Genomic DNA, 27,500 nt, shown 5'->3' with positions numbered 1-27,500 from the left:
GACACACACACACACACGCTAACACCCAGACACACACACGCTAACTAACACAAACACACGCTAACACCCAGACACACACAGGCTAACACCCACACACACACGCTAACATACACACACACACGCTAACACCCAGACACACACAGGCTAACACCCACACACACGCTAACATACACACACACACACGCTAACACCCAGACACACACAGGCTAACATACACACACACGCTAACACCCAGACACACACAGGCTAACATACACACACACACACGCTAAGATACACACACACACACACACACACTAACATACACACACACACGCTAACTTACACACACACACGCTAACACCCAGACACACACAGGCTAACATACACAAAAACACGCTAACATACACACACACACGCTAACAACCAGACACACACAGGCTAACATACACACACACACACGCTAAGATACACACACACACACTAACATACACACACACACGCTAACTTACACACACACACGCTAACATCCACACACACACACTAACACCCATACACACACATGCTAACATACACACACACACGCTATCATAGACACACACACACGCTAACACACACACACACGCACACACTATCAGACACACGAATATAAGCACGTTAGGACACACACACAAGTCGGGGATTGAGCCACATTTTCACAGAAGCAAGCCAACACACACTCCTGCCAGAAAACACACACATGTGTTTTTCAACATGAAACACACAGAACATAGACATACACACACACACACACATACACACACACACACCTCGAGGGAGATGTACTTGTGAGGATTTCCAGGGATGCTGGGTAAATTGGCCCTGACATGTAAACAAAAAGCCCCAAAATGACTTGATTCAGCACATTGTGGTGCAACACACACACACACACACACACACACACACAAGCAGATCTACAGAATAACACAAACTCTGAACTCTGTGTGTGAGTGTGTGTGTGTGTGTGTGTGTTAGCGTGTGTGTGTGTGTGTGTGTCAGGGGATGTTCTACATATTCATCAAATGAGGCAGATTCTTATTGATTCCTGTGTCTATTAGCAATGTTAAAGACGAGACTGGAAACACTGGACTCAGCCGTTCCATTTGAAATCACACACACACACACACACACACACACACACACACACACACACACACACACACACACTATACATGGACAACATGTTTGATTCTGTGTGTGTTGATTAGTTCTTGCCTTTTATCTTCACTCATTAAGCGTCTCAGTGAACGTCTTGAACACGTTTTAAAAGTAAACAAATAAACTTTATTGTGAAAATCTTCCTTTTATAAAAACACGTTGAACTTCTAAAGATGTGATTGGCGGAAGAAGAAGAAGAAAAGTGAAGTGTCGTCCTAAGAAAAAAAACAACCACATTATAATAATGTTCCTTTTATCCACAAACTGCTTCCACACTAAAAAATGGCTTTATTTTCTGCACTGTGCACGTGAGCCGATCTGTGCACGTGCACACATGTTGTATCTTAGGCTGCGCACACACACTACACACACACTACACACACACACACACACACACACTACACACACAGACTACACACACACTACACACACACACACACACACACACTACACACACACACACACACACACACACACTACACACACACACTACACACACACTACACACACACACACACACACACACTACACACACAGACTACACACACACTACACACACAGACTACACACACACTACACACACACACTACACACACACACTACACACACACACACACATGTTGCTCACTTGCTTGCGTCTGTGTCAAATATACAACTGGAGCTGGAGCTCACACAAATATGTAGGTTTTTACTTTTGTTTTGATCCTTGTTACAGTTCAGTGGACACACACACACCACACACACACACACACACACACACACACACACACACACACACACACACACTAACAGATGGAGCCATGAGTCTGGTTTGAAGAGAAATAATTTCTAATAGAAATCCTTGAGGATGCTTCAGACTGGGAAACAGCTTAACTCATCTGTGTGTGTGTGTGGTGTGTGTGTGTGTGCTTCGATCAGCTGTAGTTTGAATCATCTACAACGATCAGAGCAGATTCGCTGGCTTTGGTACAAACTATGAAAAAGACTCGTTCTCTGAATAAAAATCCCTGCGTCTCACAGAGCGGCCGACCCTCTGACTGACGGCGGTCCTGATGACATCACACTGACAGTTGTACGGTCACACTGAGTGTTGAGGCGATGCTGACCGGACGTTACCTGCAGCTCCTCAGACACTGGGGATAAATAACTGCTTCTGCTCTGGCTGCGTCGCTGCGTCGCTGCGTGCTGAGCTCAGCGCTGCTCCAGACTGATTGTGATTGGTTGAGAGGAATGTAAACAGGCCCGAGGGTTTAGTTCTCTGAGCTGTGGACAGAAGCCACATCATTTGGTCCCATTTCAAAGGCTCCTCCAGAGGCGTCCTTCTTCTCCTGTGTGGATTCCTCCTGGTCCAACATATCCCAAGATGCATTGCGCGCCTGCAATGAAAGCAAACAACAACAACTGCGGTGTTTCAGCTCAGTTCAGCAGCTACAAAACAAGAGACTTAAAACCTCGAGTCTTTGTGGAAAAGAGTTACGTGTTGTCAAGGTTGCTAGGCAACAAGAGCTGCGCTTTTTGACGTGTCGGTAAGGAACAGCTGGTGACGTAAAGCGAATATCCTCCGTAGACCAGACCGTCCGTGGACCACGCCTTCGTACATGACGTAGCTCCTCCCCCAGCAGAAACTTTCTTTCATGCTTTTGTTTTATTGTTTTCGTTGTGACCAGTTTCTTCTGATCTTCGCTCCTTCTCACGTTCAGAGACTTACAAACACAAATCTTTAGGATTTTACGGAGAATAATTTAGTCTTTGGAGAAAGTGTAAAGATTTTCTTAAAGGCTGAACGATGGGTTAAATCCATGTGTCTGATTGGCCGGCACTCTCTTAATCATACATGTGATTAATCATGTGATCACCTGACAGCTGATGGTAAAGGTCGCAGGAAGAAGTCGTGTCTCACTCACTTTTAGCAAAATGAATTAGAGAACTTTTAAATGTGACTGTGGGCCCAGACTGCGAGTCACACGCTGCATGAGGGAACACATTAGCAAAGAAAAGAACAATCTAACCAACTAATGAACAACTTGACTGATTTACTGACTCACTGGCCGACTAACCAGCCAGCAAACAGCCTGCAAACGCAACCAAGAGAAAAAGCAGAGCGAGGTAATGAAAGAAAGTGGAGAGACATTTAGACAAAGTGAGAAACATTTTCTCTGAGAGCTTCCAGTTAGTTTCATTTCTATAATAGCAGCACACACACAAACAAAACACACACACACACACACACAGAGAGATGCAGACAGCGCTGTTGATTGTGTATTGCCGGTTTGTTTATTAGCTCTCTGATTGAGCGGCTCTGCCTTACACAGATTGGATGACCTTTCCAGATCCTTCCGCCGAGTCCGCTAAGTAGATCGGATGGCAAACGCGACGCAACGACACTTTATTCAGATTGTTACCGAATGAGGGGAAAAAAAACAGGCGGTCATATATGTGTGTGTGTGTGTGTGTGTGTGTGTGTGTGTGTGTGTGTGTCGCTGTTTGTACGCGTTCGCTCTGCCTTCATTGGTTCAATTGAAGCCTCATCTCCATATAGTTTGTATGCAATTACATCTGAGCGGCGTGCTGAGTGGCTCTATATGATTGTGTCTGGATACTGAGTGCGGCTAGCTGTGGTGTGTGTGTGTGTGTGTGTGTGTGTGTGTGTGTGTGTGTGTGTGTGTGTTGTGTGTGTGAGAGAGGTCATTTGTGCCAGAGAAAAGTGATTCATGCTAAATGTGTGTGTGAGAAATCAGTGTGTATATACATTTATATGCATATACATGTACATACAGACATACAAATGTGTGTGTGTGTTTATGTGTGTGTGTGTTCGTGTTTATGTGTGTGTGTGTGTGTGTGTGTGTGTGTTCGTGTTTATGTGTGTTTATGTGTGTGTGTTGTGTGTGTGTGTGTGTGTGTTTATGTGTGTGTGTGTGTGTGTGTGTGTGTGTGTGTGTGTGTGTGTGTGTGTGTGTATATGTGTGAGTGTGTGTGTGTGTGTGTGTGTGTGTATGTGTGTGTGTGTGTGTGTGTGTGTGTGTGTGTGTGTGTGAGCCGAGATGAGAGTGCAGGATAAGCCTGGAGTGTGTTTCTAGTGGCTTGTTGGCTGCTCGCGGGGCTTTAAAGGGCACGTCCGTCAAAACACTGCACGGCCGAATCTCATTCATCTGCAATAAACAGCTAATCACACTCAGAGGAAGATGATCCCACTCAGACACACAACTTCATCTCACACACACACACACACACACACACACACACACACACTGCTCACTCGCAGACAGAGGTTTCAGATATCACACAGAGGTTGTTTACTGTGTCACTTTACTTTGATTGTGCTGATCTGATGTCATATAATTGAGCTAATGACATGTGAAGGGTGGTTTAATCAAGAGTGTAACTAATTAAGAGCACATTTACTTTTATGTTCTTATCTGTGTTTAATTGTAGCGACGTGCGTGACTTTTATTGTGGTAAAATACATTCGTGCATCGTCACAAAAAACATGACAGTTTAAAACTCTTGTAATTTGGCAAAAAACTGAGAAACAAACGACTTTCAATTAAAAATAATTTACAGAAAATGAAGAAACGCTAAATATCTGAGGTGTTGGCGAGACGGAGTTTGGTGTTTGTCTCAGCAGTTCGTTTGTCCTGGTGTCGCCGTGGCGCTCGTTCAGAAGAGCTTCAGTGCAAAGAAGCTTTAAACTGAACTTCTCAGTTAGTAGATGATGTTACACAGGAAAATAATTGTATTATTAATTTGTTTGGGGGGAAAATGTATGTTCAAAGCTGCTGATGTGGATTCCTTGAATATTAATCAATTTCTAATTATTATTGTCACTTTATTTTGGAAGGATATATTACAAAAACAAATGATGTTAAAAAACAAACTACATGGGAAAGTTTTACTGAAGAAGAAACCGGTCGTGATTGTTGAGGGATTTATTTTGCCTTTTGTTTTGAAGTTATTCTTAATGTTTTATTGATGTTGTCAGGCCTGATTGATTTCAGATATTATTTAGTCTTAGTGTGACATGCTGCTGCTAGCTCCCCCTGCAGGCTGCGCTGGTGATAACACCTCGCTGTTCTCGGAGCCACAAGTAGATCTAAGTTTCCTCTTTTAAATCATGAATAACCTCTTCATGCTCCTCGACTGACTCTTTCCTCCTCGCTCTGTCTTCCAGGCCGAGCTGATCTCCAGTCAGTGTGACGCCCAGCGAGCCGCCCTGGAGCAGATGGCCGTCAAACTGAGCAGCCTGCGCTACCCGTCGTCCGCCAGCAGGAGGCACTACAGTCAGCTGGCCAAGAGCAACAGGTAAACTCAGCACAGAGTCAGACAGCAGGAGTTTTAGTCACCTGATCCTGCGACACCGTTTACGCCTGAATAAGAGTTTCTGTGTGTGCGCCAGAATTGGTCCAGATGTGGAAGTAGCATCCGAAATCTGTGCTGTATTTGGGCCGTGGAACCGGACGTGCGCTGGGCCGGAGGAAGACAAACATGTGGCCCGAGTGTGGGCCGGATGTATTTTACTATCTGGAACTAACAGATGATTGTTCTTTGTTGAGATGAGAAACCACACCAACAGAAGAAGAAGAAAAAAAACAAAAACAAGACCAAGACACAACATAGTAACATGTGACACACACACACACACATACACACACACACAGTCAAATGTAATCACGCACACACAGAGTATGAGTGTTAACAGCAGTAATCTGGTGTGGCCGAGCTCAGCGAGCGGCATCTTGGTCACGCTGCCTGTCGCCGTTTCATCCTCAGCTTTGAGGAGCCTCCCTCCGCGGTTATCACACACACGCAGGGCGCACACACACACACACACACACACACACACCACACACACACACACTGCTCACTCGCAGACAGAGGTTTCAGATATCACACAGAGGTTGTTTACTGTGTCACTTTACTTTGATTGTGCTGATCTGATGTCATATAATTGAGCTAATGACATGTGAAGGGTGGTTTAATCAAGAGTGTAACTAATTAAGAGCACATTTACTTTTATGTTCTTATCTGTGTTTAATTGTAGCGACGTGCGTGACTTTTATTGTGGTAAAATACATTCGTGCATCGTCACAAAAAACATGACAGTTTAAAACTCTTGTAATTTGGCAAAAAACTGAGAAACAAACGACTTTCAATTAAAAATAATTTACAGAAAATGAAGAAACGCTAAATATCTGAGGTGTTGGCGAGACGGAGTTTGGTGTTTGTCTCAGCAGTTCGTTTGTCCTGGTGTCGCCGTGGCGCTCGTTCAGAAGAGCTTCAGTGCAAAGAAGCTTTAAACTGAACTTCTCAGTTAGTAGATGATGTTACACAGGAAAATAATTGTATTATTAATTTGTTTGGGGGGAAAATGTATGTTCAAAGCTGCTGATGTGGATTCCTTGAATATTAATCAATTTCTAATTATTATTGTCACTTTATTTTGGAAGGATATATTACAAAAACAAATGATGTTAAAAAACAAACTACATGGGAAAGTTTTACTGAAGAAGAAACCGGTCGTGATTGTTGAGGGATTTATTTTGCCTTTTGTTTTGAAGTTATTCTTAATGTTTTATTGATGTTGTCAGGCCTGATTGATTTCAGATATTATTTAGTCTTAGTGTGACATGCTGCTGCTAGCTCCCCCTGCAGGCTGCGCTGGTGATAACACCTCGCTGTTCTCGGAGCCACAAGTAGATCTAAGTTTCCTCTTTTAAATCATGAATAACCTCTTCATGCTCCTCGACTGACTCTTTCCTCCTCGCTCTGTCTTCCAGGCCGAGCTGATCTCCAGTCAGTGTGACGCCCAGCGAGCCGCCCTGGAGCAGATGGCCGTCAAACTGAGCAGCCTGCGCTACCCGTCGTCCGCCAGCAGGAGGCACTACAGTCAGCTGGCCAAGAGCAACAGGTAAACTCAGCACAGAGTCAGACAGCAGGAGTTTTAGTCACCTGATCCTGCGACACCGTTTACGCCTGAATAAGAGTTTCTGTGTGTGCGCCAGAATTGGTCCAGATGTGGAAGTAGCATCCGAAATCTGTGCTGTATTTGGGCCGTGGAACCGGACGTGCGCTGGGCCGGAGGAAGACAAACATGTGGCCCGAGTGTGGGCCGGATGTATTTTACTATCTGGGAACTAACAGATGATTGTTCTTTGTTGAGATGAGAAACCACACCAACAGAAGAAGAAGAAAAAAAACAAAAACAAGACCAAGACACAACATAGTAACATGTGACACACACACACACACATACACACACACACAGTCAAATGTAATCACGCACACACAGAGTATGAGTGTTAACAGCAGTAATCTGGTGTGGCCGAGCTCAGCGAGCGGCATCTTTGGTCACGCTGCCTGTCGCCGTTTCATCCTCAGCTTTGAGGAGCCTCCCTCCGCGGTTATCACACACACGCAGGGCGCACACACACACACACACACACACACACACACACACACACACTCACACACACACACACACACACACACACTTACACAATAAAAACATACACAAAGTTGTATGTATGCAAATGACAAATGAAGCTTAAATTGCTCTGTGAGTCTGTAGTATGTTGTGTCTGCAGACTTTATGGGTGTTGTCACAGTGACTTACATGAAGGATGCGGTTTGTCCGCAGTGCAAGTACACACACACGCACATATACACACACACGCACACACTGACAGACACACACACACACTGACACACACACACACACAACACAAATCTGTTGAAATTCAGCGTAAATTGCAGTGTTTGTGACTGTGGACTGTGTATTTGACGTAAATAAAAGAAATAGAAGTTGTTTTCACACAGAGAGAAAAACACACAAACACACAAACACACAAATGTAAATGAAAGACTCATTGTTGTGTTGTGTTTGTGTTCTCCGGTCCTCTGTGGCTGCAGTGTAATGTTTCAGTAATTTACATCGGCTGTGTTGGATACTAATTGGTTATTCATATATTAGCTGCTGCTTTTCAGATTTACATTTGTGTGTGTGTGTGTGTGTGTGTGTGTGTGTGTGTGTGTGTGTGTGTGTGTGTGTGTGTCCAGTGCAGTGGTGTGTGTGATGAGTTTCGTAGTAAGTGGATGCCACATGTTTTTCTTTAGCTGCTGTGGGCCGAGCTCAGTGGAGATTTCTGGTTTTGGTTCAGTTGTAAAGAAAATGAAGGTCAGACTGAATTATTTACTGATCTCATATAAAACATCTCAGTTCTAAATTAAGGACAAAAGAAACTTTGGAGGAAAGAAACTGTTTTTATATAATAAGTCCAATAAATAACGAACCATTTGTTGAATCATTTTTTCTTTATCAGAAATGTTGTTAAATCTAAACAAATTAGTTTTGTCCTCGTGAGAAAAACCGATCAATGACGATCAATGTTTTATTTCCCTCTTTATATAATAAAATAATGATAATGATGAAAATAGAATATAGAGGTATGAAGCGTTTTGAATGAAGAAAATAATGTATGTAATGTTTTTCATAGACGGGTTCACTCATTCATTCATCCATACATTCACTCATTCATAAGCACTTTGAATTCTCATGTTAACGTAGTGTGAAAGAATAAACAGACAAATGTGCTAATTAATGGAGAAATAAGGAAATGAATGAATGAATAGGAGAAGGAATGAATGAGTGAATAAATTAATACGACAACTAATGAATGATTAAATAAATAATTCACTAATTAAATGATGATTAAATAAATGTGTGAGTGAATTAAAGTTTTGATAATTGAGTGATGTGAGCGAATGAATGAATGATTGAATGTAAATGAGTGAGTGAGTGTGTGGGCGAATGGATTAATGGATGAATCAGAAAATAAATAAAAGATTCAATTAAGTAATTACTGAACAGTAGTTGATTTTTTAAATGAATGAGTGAGTGAATGAATGAATTATTGAATTGATTAATAGGTAAATCAGCGAGTGAATGATTGGATGAATGAAGAACTATGTTAAAAAATGAATGAGTTATATAATGGATGAATGGATTAAGAAAAGAGGGAGATAATGGATGAATGGTTGAATGAATGAATGAATGAGAGCATGAATGGGTGAGAACTGAATGAGTGTCACGACCTGTCCTGTTGCTCCGTGACAGTCAGTTTTCTTTCCTCTCTGTGTCTGTCGGAGTGAATCCTTCAGAGTGAACGAGTGAATGAGTGAATGGATGAGTGTCAGCAGGGGGCGCTGTGCCGCTGCTCTCTGACAGTTTGGGTTTTAGTGTCTCTGTCGGATGAATCCATTAAACGAGTGTCAGTGAATCGCCTCATAAATCCAACAGTCTCTGACTGAAAGGTGACGGCTGCAGATATGACTCATTCAACCTTTCACTTCATCACTTCATCCCCCTCCTCTCCTCCTCTTCCTCACTGTCTCCTCCATCCTCCATTCTTTTCTTTTTACCTTCACCTCTCTCTCCCTCTTCCCTCCACCCCCTCCTCTCTTTTACCTTCTGTTTCTCTCGTTCCTCTTTCTCCCTCTCTCCATCCTTCAGTTTGCTTCCTTCATTTCTCTGAAACTACTTTTTGTCCTCTTCTACTCGTCATCTCATCCTGCGTCATCTTTGTCTTTCCTTTTCTTCCTATCTTTCCTCCTTAACCCTCATTTCCTTCCCTATCCTCCTCCTTTCCTTCCTCATTTCCTCCCCTCTCTTCCTCTCTCTGTTCACCTTTCTTTCACATTTCCCTCTTCCTCCTCTCTCTCTCTCTCTCTCTCTGTCTCTGCCTGACATTTCTCCTTCTCCTCCTCCTCCTCCTCTTCTTCCTCCTCTCTCTGCTGTATATGGGATGATGAATTAGAGACAGTGGTTACAGCCGCTATCGCCGTCGCAGCAGGCAGGGAGAGAGGGAGAGAGAGAACTGGGATGTGATGAAAAGAGAGAAAGAGAAGTTGAAAATGGAGGATGAAGTCAAATACATTCATGTAAGCTCGACTGGAAAGACGCTGTGTGTGTTTGAAGCGACAGTTTACACTCAGACCTGAGACTGAATACAGTGATAATGATAATGATGATTCAGCACGTTTCAAATGGTGAGAAAAACAAACTCCACAGAGTAAAGACCCGCCTCCCTCCCTCTGGTCAGTTGTATCGCTCATGGACGGTCTGTTATACGGAGGCTATCCAGCTGTTCCCGCCCCTTAACGTTGCGTTGCAAAGCACGGCTCCTGTCGCCTAGCAACCTTGACGACACATAAGTTTTTCCTCACTAAGACTTTCTGTTTTGAGTCTCTTGGTTTTAACAGTTGTACCGTCAGCTGCTGAACTGAGCTGAAACACAATAATAACCTTCAGCCTCTCTGTCATCCCGATGCATCTTGGGATATGTCAGACCATGAAGGAGCCACCCAGGAAAAGAAGGATGCGTTTGAAGGAGCCTCTGGACCGGGTCTGTGTGAACTCTCGTTGAGCTAAGCTAACGAGCTAACGGATGTGTTGCTGATGGTTGGTTTTGTTGTTGGTGTTGTTCCTCTGTAATTGGTAGCTTGCAGTAGAAGCTCGTGTGACTCTTTGCTGCCTCGCTTTATTTCCTCGGAGGACGATAATTCAGCGTTAAGAAACTCTTCACCGACCGCGCCTCGTCTTTGGTGTCATTGCACCTGACGGAGGTTTGACTTCTCTCCAGCCTCAGTCCACGATCTTTACTTCACTCTGTGACATGTCCATATATAGACATCCGCACGATACCTGTAACGTTTCAGTAGATCCACTGGTGACTGGAATTATGACGAGTTGGAAATGAATAATAGATTCCTATAATTTGAATTTCCTCAAGTGACTAAATGTCAGAACGGCTGGCTGTAACACTCCCACGCTCTCTCCGTCAGCGCCGTGTGACAGAAAGAGAACCTGACACTTCAAACGCTGTGTAACCGTCCCGGTGTCGAACGCAGCCCCGCAGTGCCGCCACGTCGCTCCTTGCTCTCCGATTTGTCTGTTTTCTCGTCTTCCAACCCCCCGAGAGATCCTGTTTTACAAAGTGTTTAGTTAACATTAGTGCGGGAACAAGACGGAAATGGGGGGGTGGGGGGTGGAAGAAACGACAAGAGAAAACAATCTGTGTGAGAGTTGTATCTGCTTCATCTGTCTGAGTCAGTAAAAGGGCCGCTCTGCTCGCCGCATAATGAGGAACGCCGCCTCAGGGGAAGGAAGCAGCGCTCGCTTCCTTCGCTTTCTTCTTCTCTGTTTAGTTTTTATTTCATTGAGAATCACTTGCAGGGGGGGGGGGGGGGGGGGGGGTGAGGAGAGATGGGACCCAGAAGAAGAAAGATGGAGGAAAGGGTGGGAGGAGGTGGGAAGATGTTGGAGGAGCTGTTTTAATGTAAGTGAGGAGGAGAAGACGATGGAGGGAGGAGAGGAGACAAATGTTCCGACACAGAAAGTGAAAACACGTTTTAGAAAGTAATGACTCTGTCAGAAAGTGTTGGAAACAGTTTTGGGAACCGAGGTCGAGTGTGGACGTTTTAATGGAGAAGAAAAGTTTAGAGAGAGAAGAACTTTGATGTTTTTGAAACCTGAGGATCTTTTGTTAAATCTCCTCCAGTGTAAAGGTGTGTGTCCATGTGTAGTGTGATTATAGATCAGCTCTAGCTTCTATATTAATACTGTGAAAGTATCAAAGCCTCAGTCCACAGAGAAATGCACACAGCCTGTATTCAGAAACTGAGCCTTAAAACCAGCCGTCAGGACTTCTGGAACTTTGTGATGTCACAACAAAGCAGTCACCAAGCCCCGCCCACCTGGACCCACCATCCAAACCTTGCAGGATTTGGTTTCTCTGAGTGTTTTTACCTGAAATCTGCTGTATTTTTATTGGATCACTCAGAAAACAGTCAGCCAATAAGAAGAGAGGCTCAGGGGCGTCGTGTGGCGTAGTGGTCTAAGCAGGCGCCCCATGTGTAGAGGCTACAGTCCTCGCTGCAGTTGGCCCCGGTTCGAGTCCCGCATCGGACGGCCTTTACTGCATGTCATTCCCCCTCTCTCTGCCTCCCCATTTCCTGTCTCTCTCCACTATCCTGTCCAATAAAGGCACAAAAGCCCCAAAAAAATATACTTTAAAAAAAAAAAAGAAGAGAGGCTCAGAGCCTCCTCTCTTCTGATTGGCTCACTGACCTGTTGTTACTAGAGCTCCAGAGAGAAGCCTGAGAGAGGAGATGTAAAACTACACTGAGATGGTTTTTATATCTTCTGATGGATCAACACTTCAAATAAAACACAGAAGAAGAAGAAACATGGAGCTTTAAGACATTTTAAGGTTGAGGTCAAAGGTTAGCAGCTGGAGACTTATGGGTAATACATTAGCAGGTAAGGCAGTAAAACAAGCTTCACAGTGAATCATAGTGGAGTCTGAATTTGGCTTCAGGCAGAAACAGAGTGAAGCAGAGAGAGATGGAGGAGGTCATTTCTTCTTTCCTTTCTTTTCTTGTTTCTGTAATTTCATTCATAGTTGACTCTGTCTGCTCTGACAGCTCCTCCAGCCGCTGTGTGTTTGTGTGTGTACTTGTTTAGTGTTTAACGTGTGTGTGTGTGTGTGTGTGTGTACGTACATGTGATTATCAATAGCTGTGTGTTGTGTTGTGTGTTTGCAGGCATTGTTCTTTGTGTGATTGAGCTTTAGCGAGTGAGTCTGCGTGTGCGGCCGCCTTGACAAGCGTGTACGTATACTTTGTGCGTGCGTTTGTGTGTGTGTGCGTTTGTGTGTGTGAGGGAATCGTCGTGGAAACGCTGTGGGCCTGACAGAGCTGTCAAACTGTCGGCGACGGCGACCGGAGAATTCCAAACAATTTCACCGCTAATGTTGAGAAACATGTTGGCGCGTCCCGCCGAGGCCGAGAACCAGCGAATATATAAATAATAAACACACACACACCTTAACAAAACGGCTGACAGTAATGTGTGTGTTTGAGCAATCGGCCCCTGTTCCAGCAGCATAAATATTTGATGTGATCCCGTGTCGAGGAGGAGGAGGTGAGAGGACAAGGGAGGAGGGGGGAGGGGCGAGAGTGGGAGGAGGAGGCTGACGGAGGAAAATGAGGGAAGATAACGTGGGAAAGAAGAAGAGGAGGAGGAAGAATAAAGAAGAGAAGGAAACAAGGAGGAGGAAGTTGGAAGACAAGAGGAGAGAGTGTGAGGGAGGAAGAAGAAGTGATGGAGGGAAGAAGTTGGAACAATCTCTAATCTCTCACTGATCTTTGAAATTACCAAAGATCAATTAGTAACCATAGTAACACCTGAGTGAAAGCTGATATTCTCCCTCATGAGAAGGTGAAAAGCAGCTAAACAAAGGTGTGTAGCATCTGGAAGATTTTTAGTTTAATTTCTATTTTTGATAATAATAATAATAATAATAATAATAATAATAATAATAATCAAGTTTATTTGTATTGCACCTTTCATACGAGAAATGTAGAAGAAAGTGCTTTACAACAAAGACGTGACCTGCACCAAGTGCTTCACATGAAAAGACATAAGAACATGTTGAAATGAAAAACATTAAAAACATTCTTGTAAAATGAGATAAAATAATGAATGAAATAATAAATCATCAAATAAGAAGACGTGCTGAGCATGAAGATAAAAGCTATTTGAAGCTGCAGCAGGTGTAGAGTCTCCTCAGCTCAGTGTTAGCGGCTACGCTAACGCTCGGGTTGAGCTTGGCTTGTATTCCTCGTCGTCCGACCGGAGGAGTGAGTGCAGCTGTGGGGGGGAGGTGGGAGGAGGGAGGAGCGTTCAGATGTTGGGATAATGACGCTGCAGGATTTCAGGCGGTCGGCGCTGCGCTCAGTTGTCAAGTAGTTAAGAATGAAAAAGCAGATAAGTTGGGAAGTTACAGAACTTGTAAACTGGCAGAAGCAGCGTCCAAACAAGTTCTGAAGACGGCTGTCTTGTCCAGACCCAAGTGAGACGGTCTGGTCGGCCACGTCTTCGTAGACGGCGTCCTGAATTGAGACGCAGTGACAATCGAGGCGCCAGATGTAAATAATCAGTTTCAGTTCTAACGGAGTGTTTTCTTCTCTCTCTCTCTGACTCTGCCTTTATCTGTCAGTGTCTCTCTCTCATTTCAGTTTGCATTTTTAGCTGAATCCTTTATCAACATAACAAGACGCATATGTCTCCCAGCGCCGCAGGACAGAACAATATTACAATAATACAAGAAACAGTAATAGAAAGTGGAACACGTAGGAAACACAATATGAATGACAGCAGAAAGAAAATTGAATCACAACAATAATTCAACTCAATAATCTCTCTGTCTCTCTGTCTCTCTCTCTCTCTCTATCTGCCTTCAGTCTGCAGGAGTTTGAGGCTGAGTACCAGGAGCTGTGGGATTGGCTGATGGATATGGACGCCATGGTAACGGACAGTCACCAGCTGATGATGTCAGAGGAGCAGAGGCATCACCTCTTCAAGGTAAGACAGGCTCTGTTGTCTCTCTCTCTCTCTGTTCTCTTTGTCTTTCTTTGACTCAGAAACTTTCTCAGAAGTTTCTCCTTCTGCAGCTCAAACTTTTTTCCTCACGTACAGGAAGTCGTTGTCTTTTCATGACTTCCCGCACGTGTCTTCCAGAGACTTCAGTCTTCTGGAGTCAGTCTTCCTCTAATGCCTCGTAGTGTTTTAGAAATCGGCTGCATCCAAAACATCCACCCTCCGAACAGGCGGACTTCGCCCTCCGGTCTTAGGTTTTCTCCGTCATCACTTCCTGTCTCTTTTAATCTCTACAGCTAATTTCCTCCTTCATGACACCTCACCTGATAACTCACCTGTTTACATTTTATTAAGGACTATAGTTATGGAGGGTTGAGGGCGTGGCCTCTTTGAGTGACAGGTGGGTGAGTGTCAGCTCCACAACGCCCCTCCTCTTTGTCTCCTTCTCTTTATTTGAATTAACCGGGAGTTAGGGGGCGGAGTCAGACACTGCCAAGATGGCGACGGTGCAGCAGCTCACTCTGAGCTTCAGAAACCTGTGGGTGACATCACAGAGGCGACGTCCATCTTTTCTTTGAGTGTGGACCAGGCTGAGACGTGTGTGCTAACAGTTGAACAAAGATTCTCTGTTCACTGGCTGTGATGTCACAGATGTCCCATCAGCCACCTCTTCCTCAGCGCTGATGACTGTTAATCAAAATGTCTGAATATGTAGAAGCACAGAGGGAGCTGGAGTAAATGATGTCCTCCCATATTTCATTCATCCATCAGTTTGTGTGCCCCCCCCATCCCTCCCTTCTCACCTCCCCCACTCCACTCACACACACACACACACTCACACACACACACACACACACACACACACACACACCGTCTTCATCCTCACCAAGGAGAATGGGATTACATGGCGTAGCCTCCCTCATAACCATATCATAGAAGTGTGTGTGTGTGTGTGTGTGTGTGTGTGTGTGTGTGTGTGTGTGTGTGTGTGTGTGACAGTTTCTGTGTTATTGTGCATGTTTGTGTGTGTGTTTGTGTAATGACTTCACTGCAGCCAAATGAGTCAGACAGAAAAACAGCATGTGTTATGATTAGAGATCTGAGTCATCCTCTTCTGTCCTTCACACATATGTACACACACACACACACACACACACACACACACACACAGAGACAGACATACACACACACACACACACAGACAGACACACACACACACTCACACACACAGAGACAGACACACACACAGAGACAGACACACACACACACACACACACACACAGACAGACACACACACACACACACACAGACAGACACACACACACACACACACACACACAGAGACAGACACACACACACAGAGACAGACAGACAGACACACACACACACACACACACAGAACAGACACACACACACACACACACACAGACAGACACACACACACACAGAGACAGACACACACACACGCAGACAGGACACACACACAGACACACACAGAGACAGACACACACACACACACAGACACACACACACTCACACACACACACACACAGAGACAGACACACACAGACACACACACAGAGACAGACAACACACACACACACACACAGAGACAGACAGACACACACACACACAGACAGACACACACACACACACACACAGAGACAGACACCACACAGAGACAGACACACACACACCACACACAGAGACAGACACACACAGACACAGACAGACACACACACACACACAGAGACAGACAGACACACACACACACACAGACAGACACACACACACACACACAGAGACAGACACACACACACACACACACACAGACAGACACACACACACACACACACACACACAGAGACAGACACACACACACACAGATCAAAGACAGACACACACAGAGACAGACACACACACACACACACACAGACAGACACACACACACACACACACACACTCACACACACACAGAGACAGACACACACACACAGATCAAAGACAGACTTGTTGTACGAGCGTTCCTACAAAATGACATTTTTAAAGAACAATGATAAAATCGTCCACGTGTTTCCATCGTAAAAGAACTTTTCTGAGTTTATTAAGTTAGTTTAACTTTATATTCTGCGTCAGGGAAGAAGCTGTTGTTACCACTTGTTAGCAAAATAAAAGCACAATAACAGGAAGCAACATGTTAATGTTGTAATGTACAACAAAGAGACAAAGATGGACGGAGGAACAATGGAGACACAAGTTGGTTATTCTGGGATGTCCGTCACTAGAGGAGCCGTCAGAGGAAAGGTCACGTCGTTAGCTGAATTAAAAGGTCTGTAAAGTTCACGTCTCCTTGTAGAGGGAAACATTTCAGATCATCTTGATGAGCAGAGCTGGAGAGTCTCCAGACTCTCTGCTGATAATCACATCTACATACAATCCCAACACAACAGCTCCTCTGAAGACGTTTCCACATCACGGTCGAGTCTCACCACAGACCCCCTCTGAACAGAGTATGGTTTTTACAGTCTGATCAAAGCATTCATGTGTCTGTCATTGTGTCACTGATGGATGGATCAATGAAATACTGTGAGAACCACAGCTCTATCTGTTAAACCATCAGGTGTTTATCCTGTGTGACTACAAGGGCATCAACTAGTGTTGGTGTTAGCGTGCTACTGTTAGCATGCTAACATGCTACTGTTAGCTCCAAAGTCAGTAGGATTTGTCCTCTGGGAAACAATCATGTCAGTTGAGTCCAGATGTTTCCCTCTGGACCGGCACCGTTGACAGACTGACTGACTAACAACGCGACGCACATGTTGTTCACGGCGTTTTAAAACATTCAGAACGAACCCGGAGGACATTTTGGATTTATGGCATCAGGCATCACGAACACTGACCTTAAACTAACCCTCACACACATGAATGTATTCATACTGTTAACACACACAGTGATATATCCACACACACTCATGAAGTGTCAGTCAATCCTTACCCAGAATGCACTGCTGCAAAGCAACACAACACAACACAAACATAATTTGCGTTGTTTTACGCTCTTTCTCTCTCTCTCTCTCTCTCCTCTTTCAAACTTTTTCTTTGTTGTGTGTGTGTGTGTGTGTGTGTGTGTCTGTGTGTGTGTGTGTGTGTGTGTGTGTGTGTGTGTGTCTGTGTGTGTGTGTGTGTGGACAAAGCCATTGTTGTGAGGACATGTTGGCAGCTGCTCTCGACTTCAAAGACCTGTTAGAGGGTGAAAACCTGAAGACTCGGTCTCAGGTTCAGGTCCGGGTCCGGTTCAGGTTCAGTATCTCTTTGTGATGGTTGAGGACGAGGGACTGTGAAACTCATTGTGTCCTTCCAGCTATAGAAACACCGACGTGTGTGAGCGTATGATTTATTTAGCGGTGATGAGACTCACCTGGCCTGCGAATTATTGATAAGTGTAAAGATGAACCTAATTTCTCCATAGGAGTTGCACTTAAATATTCATCTTTGTATGAATATTCATGGTGGTGATGATGCATGCATGAATTTTAGATGACTCTGGAATCGCTGGGCATTCTTCTTCTTCTTCTCCTCTCTCTCTTTTTTTTTTTTTTGATGTGTCAACTCTCCTGTTAAAATATTGATGTGGAGCTCGACAGCGTCTCCTTGCCCATTCCAAGGTCGCCTTCTTATACTGTTTCCCTCCACCGCTGAGACTCACACAGACAGGGCTACAGGGCTGTATACAGTAAGCTGCTATTTTAATCTTATATTATATCTCTCCGTTTCTTTATTTTATTTGGTAAATAATCCTTTTTTTCTGCAGCAGAACACCAGAAACCACATTATAAAAACGCCCTGCGTCAGCCTCGGCAGTAAATGTGCTTAAAGGTCCTGGAGCTTCATGTCGAATGAGCTGCTGGTGTATTTAACCATAAATGTAATAGTCCTTCTTTCATTTACTCACATTTATGTTTCTTATACCAAACATTTAGAGAATATAGGCCTGTTCTTCCATTTAAGAACATTAGGTGAAGTCATAGATGCATTTCCGATGATCATGTTTTCAGCTTTAGATTTAGACGGTCACAGGTGACAGCTCTGGCTCTGGATGGACATTCACACCACTCCCTGACATTTACAAGTAACTGATCAATCAAATAAAGTATTGACAGACTCCGTAGCAAAGACACAGACGGGTCGCAGCATCACAGCAGGTTCCTTTGGTTTAGAGGGAAACGCTGACTCTGTTTTTAGTCCAGTTTGTTTTCACCAGTGAAACGAGAGCTGTGAGTGTGCACGTCTGTGTTTTGTATTTTATTCTTTTCTATAATATTTTATTGTAAATATTTTTTCTTATTGTTAAGTTTTTCCATTTATATTGAAGCTCTATGACCTTTTCTTCTCACTGTGTTTAATGACATGAAGCAGAACACCAGCAGAGTCCTCGTACGTTGAAAACCTCCTAAATAAACCAGATTCAGATTCTGGTTCTGATCTGGTCTGAAGCCACTTCACTGCAGCTTGTCACTGATCAACTGAAACCAGACTGAGGATCCAAAAGGCCGATGTGGTTTCGGTGTGAAGGTTCACACCCGGTCTGAACCAGGACCAGACCAGAGACTTCAACCACATCTCACTGTCTTCATCATGAATGTGATTTTGTTGCACATTAATATTGTCTTTAGGATTTCATTACTTTCCATCTTGCATCTAATTCCAAAGTTTCAGCCTCAGTTTTCATACTTTCCCAAACGAAGAGCAAACTGAGGATGAGCAGAGTGTTTAGCAGCGAGAGAAAAGCTCAGTAGGTGGAGCTTCACACGCCGAGAGTCACATGATGTTTGTGTTGCAACTTTATCCACCAACAACAAACTACAACTTCATCTCAACATTTCAACACGGGTCTGTTGCAGGACACATGCATGCTGGGAGATTTCACCACGCCCGCCTGCATCTGTGTGTGTGTGTGTGTGTGTGTGTGTGTTTGTGTTTGTCTGTGTGTGTGTGTGTGTGTGTGTGTGTGTGTTTGTCTGTTTGTCTGTGTGTGTGTGTGTGTGTGTGTGTGTGTGTGTGTGTGTGTGTGTGTGTGTGTGTGTGTGTGTGTGTGTTTGTCTGTTTGTCTGTGTGTGTGTGTGTGTGTGTGTGTGTGTGTTTGTCTGTGTGTGTGTGTGTGTGTGTGCGCGTATGCTAAGAAAAGCTGTAACACCCCCCCCCCCCCCCGCTTTTTCAGTGTTTTTCTTTTTTTTTTTTCTTTGCCTCCATGAGAACATTAAAGAACCTCGCTGTGCTGCCCTAAAATGCTGGGGGGACTCGACCCAGTAACCATAGCAACACCAGGTCCCAACAAAAGTTGTTCTTCTTGGAGGTGTTTGTGTGTGTGTGTGTGTGTGTGTGTGTGTGTGTGTGTGTGTGTGTGTGTTTGTGTGTGTGTGTGTGTGTGTGTGTGTGTGTGTGTGTGTGTGTGTGTGTGTGTGTGTGTGTGTGTGTGTGTGTGTTGTGTGTGTGTGTGTGTGTGTGTGTGTGTGTGTGTGTGTGTGTGTGTGTGTGTGTGTCCTCCGGAAAAGGAAAGCTGGGCTGACAGTTGTTTCTGCAGACCAGCTTGGCAGACTGAGGCTCTACTGTTTATTGTGATGTTAGATGGAGGCACTTATCAACCTTGGAAAGGAGGGAGGAAGGAGGAGAGGAGTGTTTGTGTGTTGTGATACAGATATCTGTGTGTGTGTGTGTGTGTGTGTGTGTGTGTGTGTGTGTGTGGTGCTACAAATCCCAAAGTCGTTCTAATTTGTAATTAACAACTGGAAAGTATTTAATAATGTAAAACGGAGACGAGTCATCTGCCCCGAGACCTTCATCTGCTGCCAATTAAAGAAACAAGCTAACCACAGTTTGGCTGCAGGACTGTTTAGTTTATCAAGGTGATGTCATCGTCTGAATCAGCATCAGTCACATCAGTGTATCTACAAAACATTCACTGTTTTCACTTTCATTATTTTACATATAATGTCCTGAACTAGCAGGTGGAGCTGTTAGTGGTTGTTCACCTGAAACAGTTCAACCCTCTGAGGTCTGTCTCTACATCAGTTCTGAAATTCACCTTTTAAAGGGTTCTTGCATATCACGTCACACCCAAGTGTTTTAAATCAGTGTTCAGAACAGTCTCAGCTGTTTCTATGACGACGCCCATCACTGTGCGAACACATCATTCGCCCCAAAGGCTGAAAAACTGAAGCCTAGTTTTTGAAACAAACTTTACTGATGCGGATGAATTGTTCTGGAGCTTCAGATGTGTTCACCAAAGTCTATAGCTTCATAAACACATTTCAATATGTGAGTAAAATAGTAGATAAATGGATAACAAATGCTTAGAAGTCGTAGTTGTCACGTCTGATCTCATGAGAACATGTGAGAGAAAGTGGAGAGTCCACAGATTCTAACAACATTTAAACCACATTTCTACACTTTACTGTCACAGAGTTATTAATAGAAACATCTGTCGACCTGAGAGGGGGAGGGTCCGGCTGTGGCCTCAGTGAGGTGTTGTTGTTGTTGGGGGTTCAGTTCCACCTGTGCCAATAAAACACAGGTGAAACATTTGGGAGTGTGAAGAAATGAACGTGTGCATTCACCAGGCAGGTCCTAATGAAGGACACTGTTGAGTTGCATTATGGGAAGTGTAGGAGTTGTAGTCACGTGCTGCTTCAGCTTGGAAGTCTCTTGTGTGTCGTGTTGTGCACATGCAGCGACAACCTGATGAAACTTGGAGTCTCACGTCTGTGTCTTTATGTGCGGTAATTTCCTGATTGCTGATTGGCTCCGATGCTGAACGCTGGCGACCGCTCAGCTGACAGCGTCCTGTGTCAACACTGACTGAAGCTCCACGCCACTTTTATCTGTTCCTTCTTCTTCTTCTTCTTCTTCTTCTTCTTCTTCTTCTTCTCTCTTTCTGATTCTGTTTATTCACATCATTGTGTTTGTTGTTCTGTTTCCCATATGACACTATCCACCGTGTGTGTGTGTGTGTGTGTATGTGGGTGTGTATGTGGGTGTGCGTGTGTGGGTGTGTGTGTGTGTGTGCGCTCTGTTCATCCTCATTTTCTTTGGTGTGTGCTTCATTTGTACTTCCCTGATAGTTGGTGTGTGTCCAGATGGCGTGTGTGTTTGTGTGTGTGTGTGTGTGTGTGTGTGTGTGTGTGTGTGAGTTTGTGGAGGATCCACAGGGAGTTGAAACAAGCATCAGACCTTGTAGCTGCTGTCAACCAATCACACATCAAGGCCCCTGTAGTTCAGCCAATAGATGATCAAGGTTCTGGCCCCCGAGTCCCTCAGGAGGTGGAGGGACAGTGACCGTGGTAATACTGTGATTGAGACACAGAAGTAAACACACACACACACACACACACACACACACACACAGTGAAAGCACACACATGTTTTCTGTCTCTTTATCATATAGAAAAACATCTACTATCAGTGAAAGTTTAAATGACCAATGAAAAGCCGCCGTAGGTTGAACAGCAGCAGCATTAAAGACGCTCTGATCAATCACAATCAGCTGATAATTGATTACAAATGACTCAATCGGAGCCAATTTTAAAATGTAGATCAGAAAAATCACAGACTTAAAAAGAGAGGAATAAACGGTCGGCACCATGCTAACAGCTAACAGCTAACAGAGCTTTAAAGATGCTAGCAGCACAGCGCCATAACAACTCTGGTTCAGACATTCATGAGTTATAAGGACTCTGGCGTCCATCATCATCATCATCATCATCATCATCATCATCATCATCAACAAAAACTTCTTCCAGTACTTAAGCTGATGATCAAACCTGCAGCTATAAACACATTCCCATCAATTGGGTTTAGTGCTAATTAGCAAATGTTAGCATGCTAGCACACGAAACCCAGACGGTGAACATTAAAGCCCAACTGATACCAGATCTTTGATACTGATATTGGTATTTGAAAGTTTAGATTAAATAAAACAATTAAATCCCTTTATGATATATTTTTTTTACACAATTAATAAACAGAAACACTTTTGATTGGACTCCATTAAATTAGTTTTATTCAGTTTTAATTTTTAGCAGTTGCCATGAAATGTAACCAGCAGGACGTTCTACAGTTGGAATATAAACCAGAGTGTTTTTCAGTTAATGCTTAATAACCCGTCAGCAGATACAGCTCTCATGATGAAGTTTCTCACATTGTCTGTTGTCTGGGCGACGGCCACCTCACATGGTCACATGACAGGAAACAGACGGGCGACAGAACGTGTCAGATGTAGGTCAGTGATCGGAGCAAGACGCTTCAAAATATTTCATTCAAGATTTCATTGGAAAATGTTTCATTGCATTAAGTCATCACAGACGCCCTCTCTCTCTCTCTCTCTCTCTCTCTCTCTCTCCCTGTGGCGAGTTCCAGTGGAGTCCAACTAATTACAGTGGCTATCAGGAGTGTGTGTGTGTGTGTGTGTGTGTGTGTGTGTGTGTGTGTGTGTGTGTGTGTGTGCATCCCTGCCGCTAAATTCTCATTTCAAATAGCCCATGGTGCTCTGATGGAATGCTGGGCTACACACACACACACACACACACACACACCACACACACACACACACACACACACACACCTGCTCATTAACTGGGTTCCAAAACCAATCAGTGTTGGTGCGACAGAGGAGCTCTGTCTGAGGCCGTACACACACACACACACACACACACACACACACACACACACACACACACACACACAGTGAGAGTGTGTTTTCTGTGGTTGCCTGGTTATCTCTGAACCAAACCAGAAGGAGAGACACTGATTAACACTTACAGAGAGAAAACAACATAACTTTATTCATCAGTTCATCCTGATGAATCAGCTCCTTCACTGTGGTGGATGCGTCTCGTCACGTGACCAGGAAACGTAGTTACTGAAGCAAATCCACCTGCAGTGACTCCAGCTTCATTAAACTGGTTTCTGGTTCTGTCCAGACTCACAGAGGTCCTGGTTCTGGTCCTGGTCCTGGTCCTGGTTTCATCCACTTCAAAACCACCATCTTTCACTAAGAGCTGCTGTTGCCTCTGGGCAAGGCAGCTTTATTCGTACTGCACATTTCACACACTGGGGCAATAAAATATAAAACATCATAAAGGATTTACAAAAGAGAAAAGATTTAAAAAGTCAAATTATTTACTAAATGATTTACAATCTGAAATTCACCATGAAAAATAACAAAAGTCAGAGATGAAAAGATTCAGAATGATTTAAAAATAAGACAGAAGTCATCACAGGCTGGAGGAGGCAGCTTTAACTGGACCACAGACTGAACCACAGACTGGACCACAGACTGGACCACGGACTGGACCACGGACTGGACCACAGACTGGACCACAGACTGAACCACAGACTGGACCACAGACTGGACCACAGACTGGACCACAGACTGGACCACGGACTGGACCACAGACTGGACTGAACCGCAGACTGGACCACAGACTGGACCACAGACTGGACTGAACCACAGACTGGACCACAGACTGGACCACAGACTGGACCACAGACTGGACTGAACCGCAGACTGGACCACGGACTGGACCACAGACTGGACCACAGACTGGACTGAACCGCAGACTGGACCACGGACTGGACCACAGACTGGACTGAACCGCAGACTGGACCACAGACTGGACCACAGACTGGACTGGACCGCAGACTGGACCACAGACTGGACCTGGTCTCTGGTGTCACAGTCGTCAGTCAGAAAGTAGACTTCCTGTTTATTATTGCGACATAAACATTCTCCCACACATTTAATCTCATTAACTCCGTTTCTGATTAAGACATTCGTTAATGTTAATGGAATGCATATGAGAAAATAAGATATGTTAATATTGTTCTTAATTTCTTTTTTTTCTCTTACAAAATGCCGAAAAGTCCCGATAAGAGAAGCGTTAAAGTACCGGATCAATAAAAGTTAAACTCTTCAGATCTGTGTCTGTAGACTCTGCTGTTAATCACTGAGGCTTCTGTCACCTCTGACAGTGAACCAGCACATGACCATCGTCTCTGGGCTGAACAGGGAGCGGCGTGGTTTACGTCAGGGAAAGATGGAGGTCGAGCACAAAGGAAACCACCGAGGAAACGGCCTCCGCTCGTCAGAGTCAGCACTTTGTGACGGACCTCGCACCAAAAACACAAAACGTAAACGCGACCAACTCAACGTGTTTGAGTAGACGTGTGACGGCGTGGAGAGGACGAGTCTGAGCGACAGACACAGAGAGAGAGAAGAAACGACACACACTACATTCACAGCCTCAGTGTCTGACTCTCTCTCCATCTTAAGCCCCGAGGGCAACAGTGAGAGTACACAACCTCAACAGGAGGCTGAGCACACACACACACTCACACACACACACACACACTCACACACACACACACACACACACACACACACACACTCACACACACACTCACACACACACTCACACACACACTCACACACACACTCACACACACACACACCAACACACACACACTCACACACACACACACACACACACACTCACACTCACACACACCACACACTCACAACACACTCACACACACACACACCAACACACACACACTCACACACACACACTCACACACACACACACTCACACACACCACACACACACACACACACACTCACACACCACACACACACACCACACACACACACACACACACAACACACACACTCACACACACACACACACACACACACACACACACACACACTCACACTCACACTCACACACACACACACACACACACACACACACACACACACACACACACACTCACACACACTCACACTCACACACACACAGTCTGGGTTATATTCCAGTAGAGAGTCATGCCTGAGAAACACACAGACGGCTTAAGTCCTCTATCCTCTGAGCTCTCCCACCAAAGCTCTTTCTGCTGCTCGTTTCTTTTCTTTTCTTTTCCTTCTTTCTTCGTCTTAACTATTGGATCATTTTCCGTCGTGTTGTTGTTGTTTCATCGTAGAAAATGGAGAAAAATTACATTTTCAAATGAGTGAAATGAAAACATTTACGTAACTTTGAAGGTCACTTATACAATTAAATTAAAATCAAACATTTCTTTATCATCGTTAAAAGTAGACAGTGATCTAAAGGTCAGAGGTCATGGTGAACAAAGTTTTCAATATAAAACCCAAACCCTAAGAAACTTGTTATTTAGCAGCAGAAACAAATTATCATTTATGTTTTTATATTTATATATTTACTTTTATTTCAACTGGATCGTAATCAGGTTTTAAAGCTCCATGTTTCTTCTTCTTCTGTGTTTTATTTGAAGTGTTGCTCCACAAGAAGAAATAAAAACCATCTCCTCTCTCAGGCTTCTCTCTGCAGCTCTAGTAACAACAGGTCTGTGAGCCAATCAGAAGAGATGAGCCTCTGAGCCTCTCCTCTGATTGGCTGACTGTTTTCTGAGTGATCCAATAAAAATAAAGCAGATTTCAGGTAAAAACACTCAGAGAAACCAAATCCTGCAAGGTTTGGATGGTGGGTCCAGGTGGGCGGGGCTTGGTGACTGCTTTGTTGTGACATCACAAAGTTCCAGAAGTCCTGACGGCTGGTTTTAAGGCTCAGTTTCTGAATACAGGCTGTGTGCATTTCTCTGTGGACTGAGGCTTTGATACTTTCACAGTATTAATATAGAAGCTAGAGCTGATCTATAATCACACTACACATGGACACAGACCTTTACTCTGGAGCAGCTGTAAATTGACCCATTAGATAACAACACGTTTGGATTGAGGCTCCTGATCGCTCATGTTTCAGCCTGATGTTTGATCAGTTATATGAGACTGGAGAAATAAAGATGGAAACAATCAACAAGGAAATAAAGGAAGAAAAGAAATAAAAGAAAAAAGAATTCAAAATGAAATGAAAAATAGGAAATAATTTGTTTTACCTGCAAAAAACCGTGACGTGCTGGGAATTAGGTTTTGAAATGCACCTTCTCACTCCCCCCTCCTTCCTTCCTCCCCCAGAGAGAGAGAGAAGACTGAATGAAGATGAATGTTAACCCGAGAGAGAGAGCGAGAGAGGAAGAGGGAGATAGAGAGAAGCTGAGGGAGAGAGAGAGAGAATCTTTAATTAGAGACAGATGACTTTGCCACGCCTCAGAAGGCTGGAATTACACTGCAGGCTATGAGGCGAGGCTAATTTCACATGTAATTGTTGCTGCAATCCTCGCTGTGCTGTTAACGCTCCCAACCTCCCTCCATCCAGGAAGACAGGGAGAGGGGAGGAAGAAGAAAGAGAGAGAGGAGGAGGAGGGGAAGAGGAAGAAAAATGAATAAACGATTGGAAGAAAGAAGAAAAGTAATTTGTTGCTGCAAACGACAGTGTTCAGTCTTTCTTCTGTAGGAGGGAGGAAAGAGGGAATGAAAGATGGGAAGATAGAAAGAGCGGCAGAAGATTATAAGGGAAGGAGGAAGGAGAAAAAGGGGAGGAAAAGAAGAATGAAACAGGGAGGGGAAAAGGAGTAGAGAAGGAAGGGAAGGAGGGAGAAAGAGGATAGAAAGAAGGATTAAAAAAAGACAGAAGAAGAGAAGAAAGTTGAAAAGAAGAATGAAATAGAGAAGAAAGGACGGAGCGGAAGAAGCGATAGAAGGAAGGAAATGAAACCAGGAAGGTTAGAAGGAAGAGAGGAAGGAAACAAGGAAGAGGGTTGTGATACTGTGTCATGTGACTCATTTAATTCTTATGTATAAAATGTTTTTCCTGTAGTTCCACAGAGAGAAAGAACAAATGAACGGAGGAATAAAAAAGAAAAAGTAATGGAGGAACAAAAGAAAGATGGAGAGAGAAAGAAAAACTAAAGG

General features: G+C 44.1%; 1 protein-coding gene across 1 annotated transcript in view; it reads left to right on the top strand.

Moving 5' to 3' along the window:
* akap6 (A kinase (PRKA) anchor protein 6) overlaps positions 1 to 27,500 on the top strand; it is a 188,931-nt gene that overhangs the window by 95,164 nt on the left and 66,267 nt on the right. Inside the window, exons 14-15 of the mRNA XM_056392722.1 lie at positions 5,348 to 5,478; positions 14,479 to 14,599. Coding sequence (XP_056248697.1) covers positions 5,348 to 5,478; positions 14,479 to 14,599 — 252 coding nt within the window. The remainder of the gene's footprint in view (positions 1 to 5,347; positions 5,479 to 14,478; positions 14,600 to 27,500) is intronic.

Source organism: Seriola aureovittata, chromosome 13, assembly GCF_021018895.1.
Source record: "Seriola aureovittata isolate HTS-2021-v1 ecotype China chromosome 13, ASM2101889v1, whole genome shotgun sequence".
In the NCBI taxonomy this organism is placed as follows: Eukaryota; Metazoa; Chordata; class Actinopteri; order Carangiformes; family Carangidae; genus Seriola; species Seriola aureovittata.
Note: the sequence above shows the minus strand (reverse complement) of the source record. Positions and strands in the feature narration are given on the sequence as shown.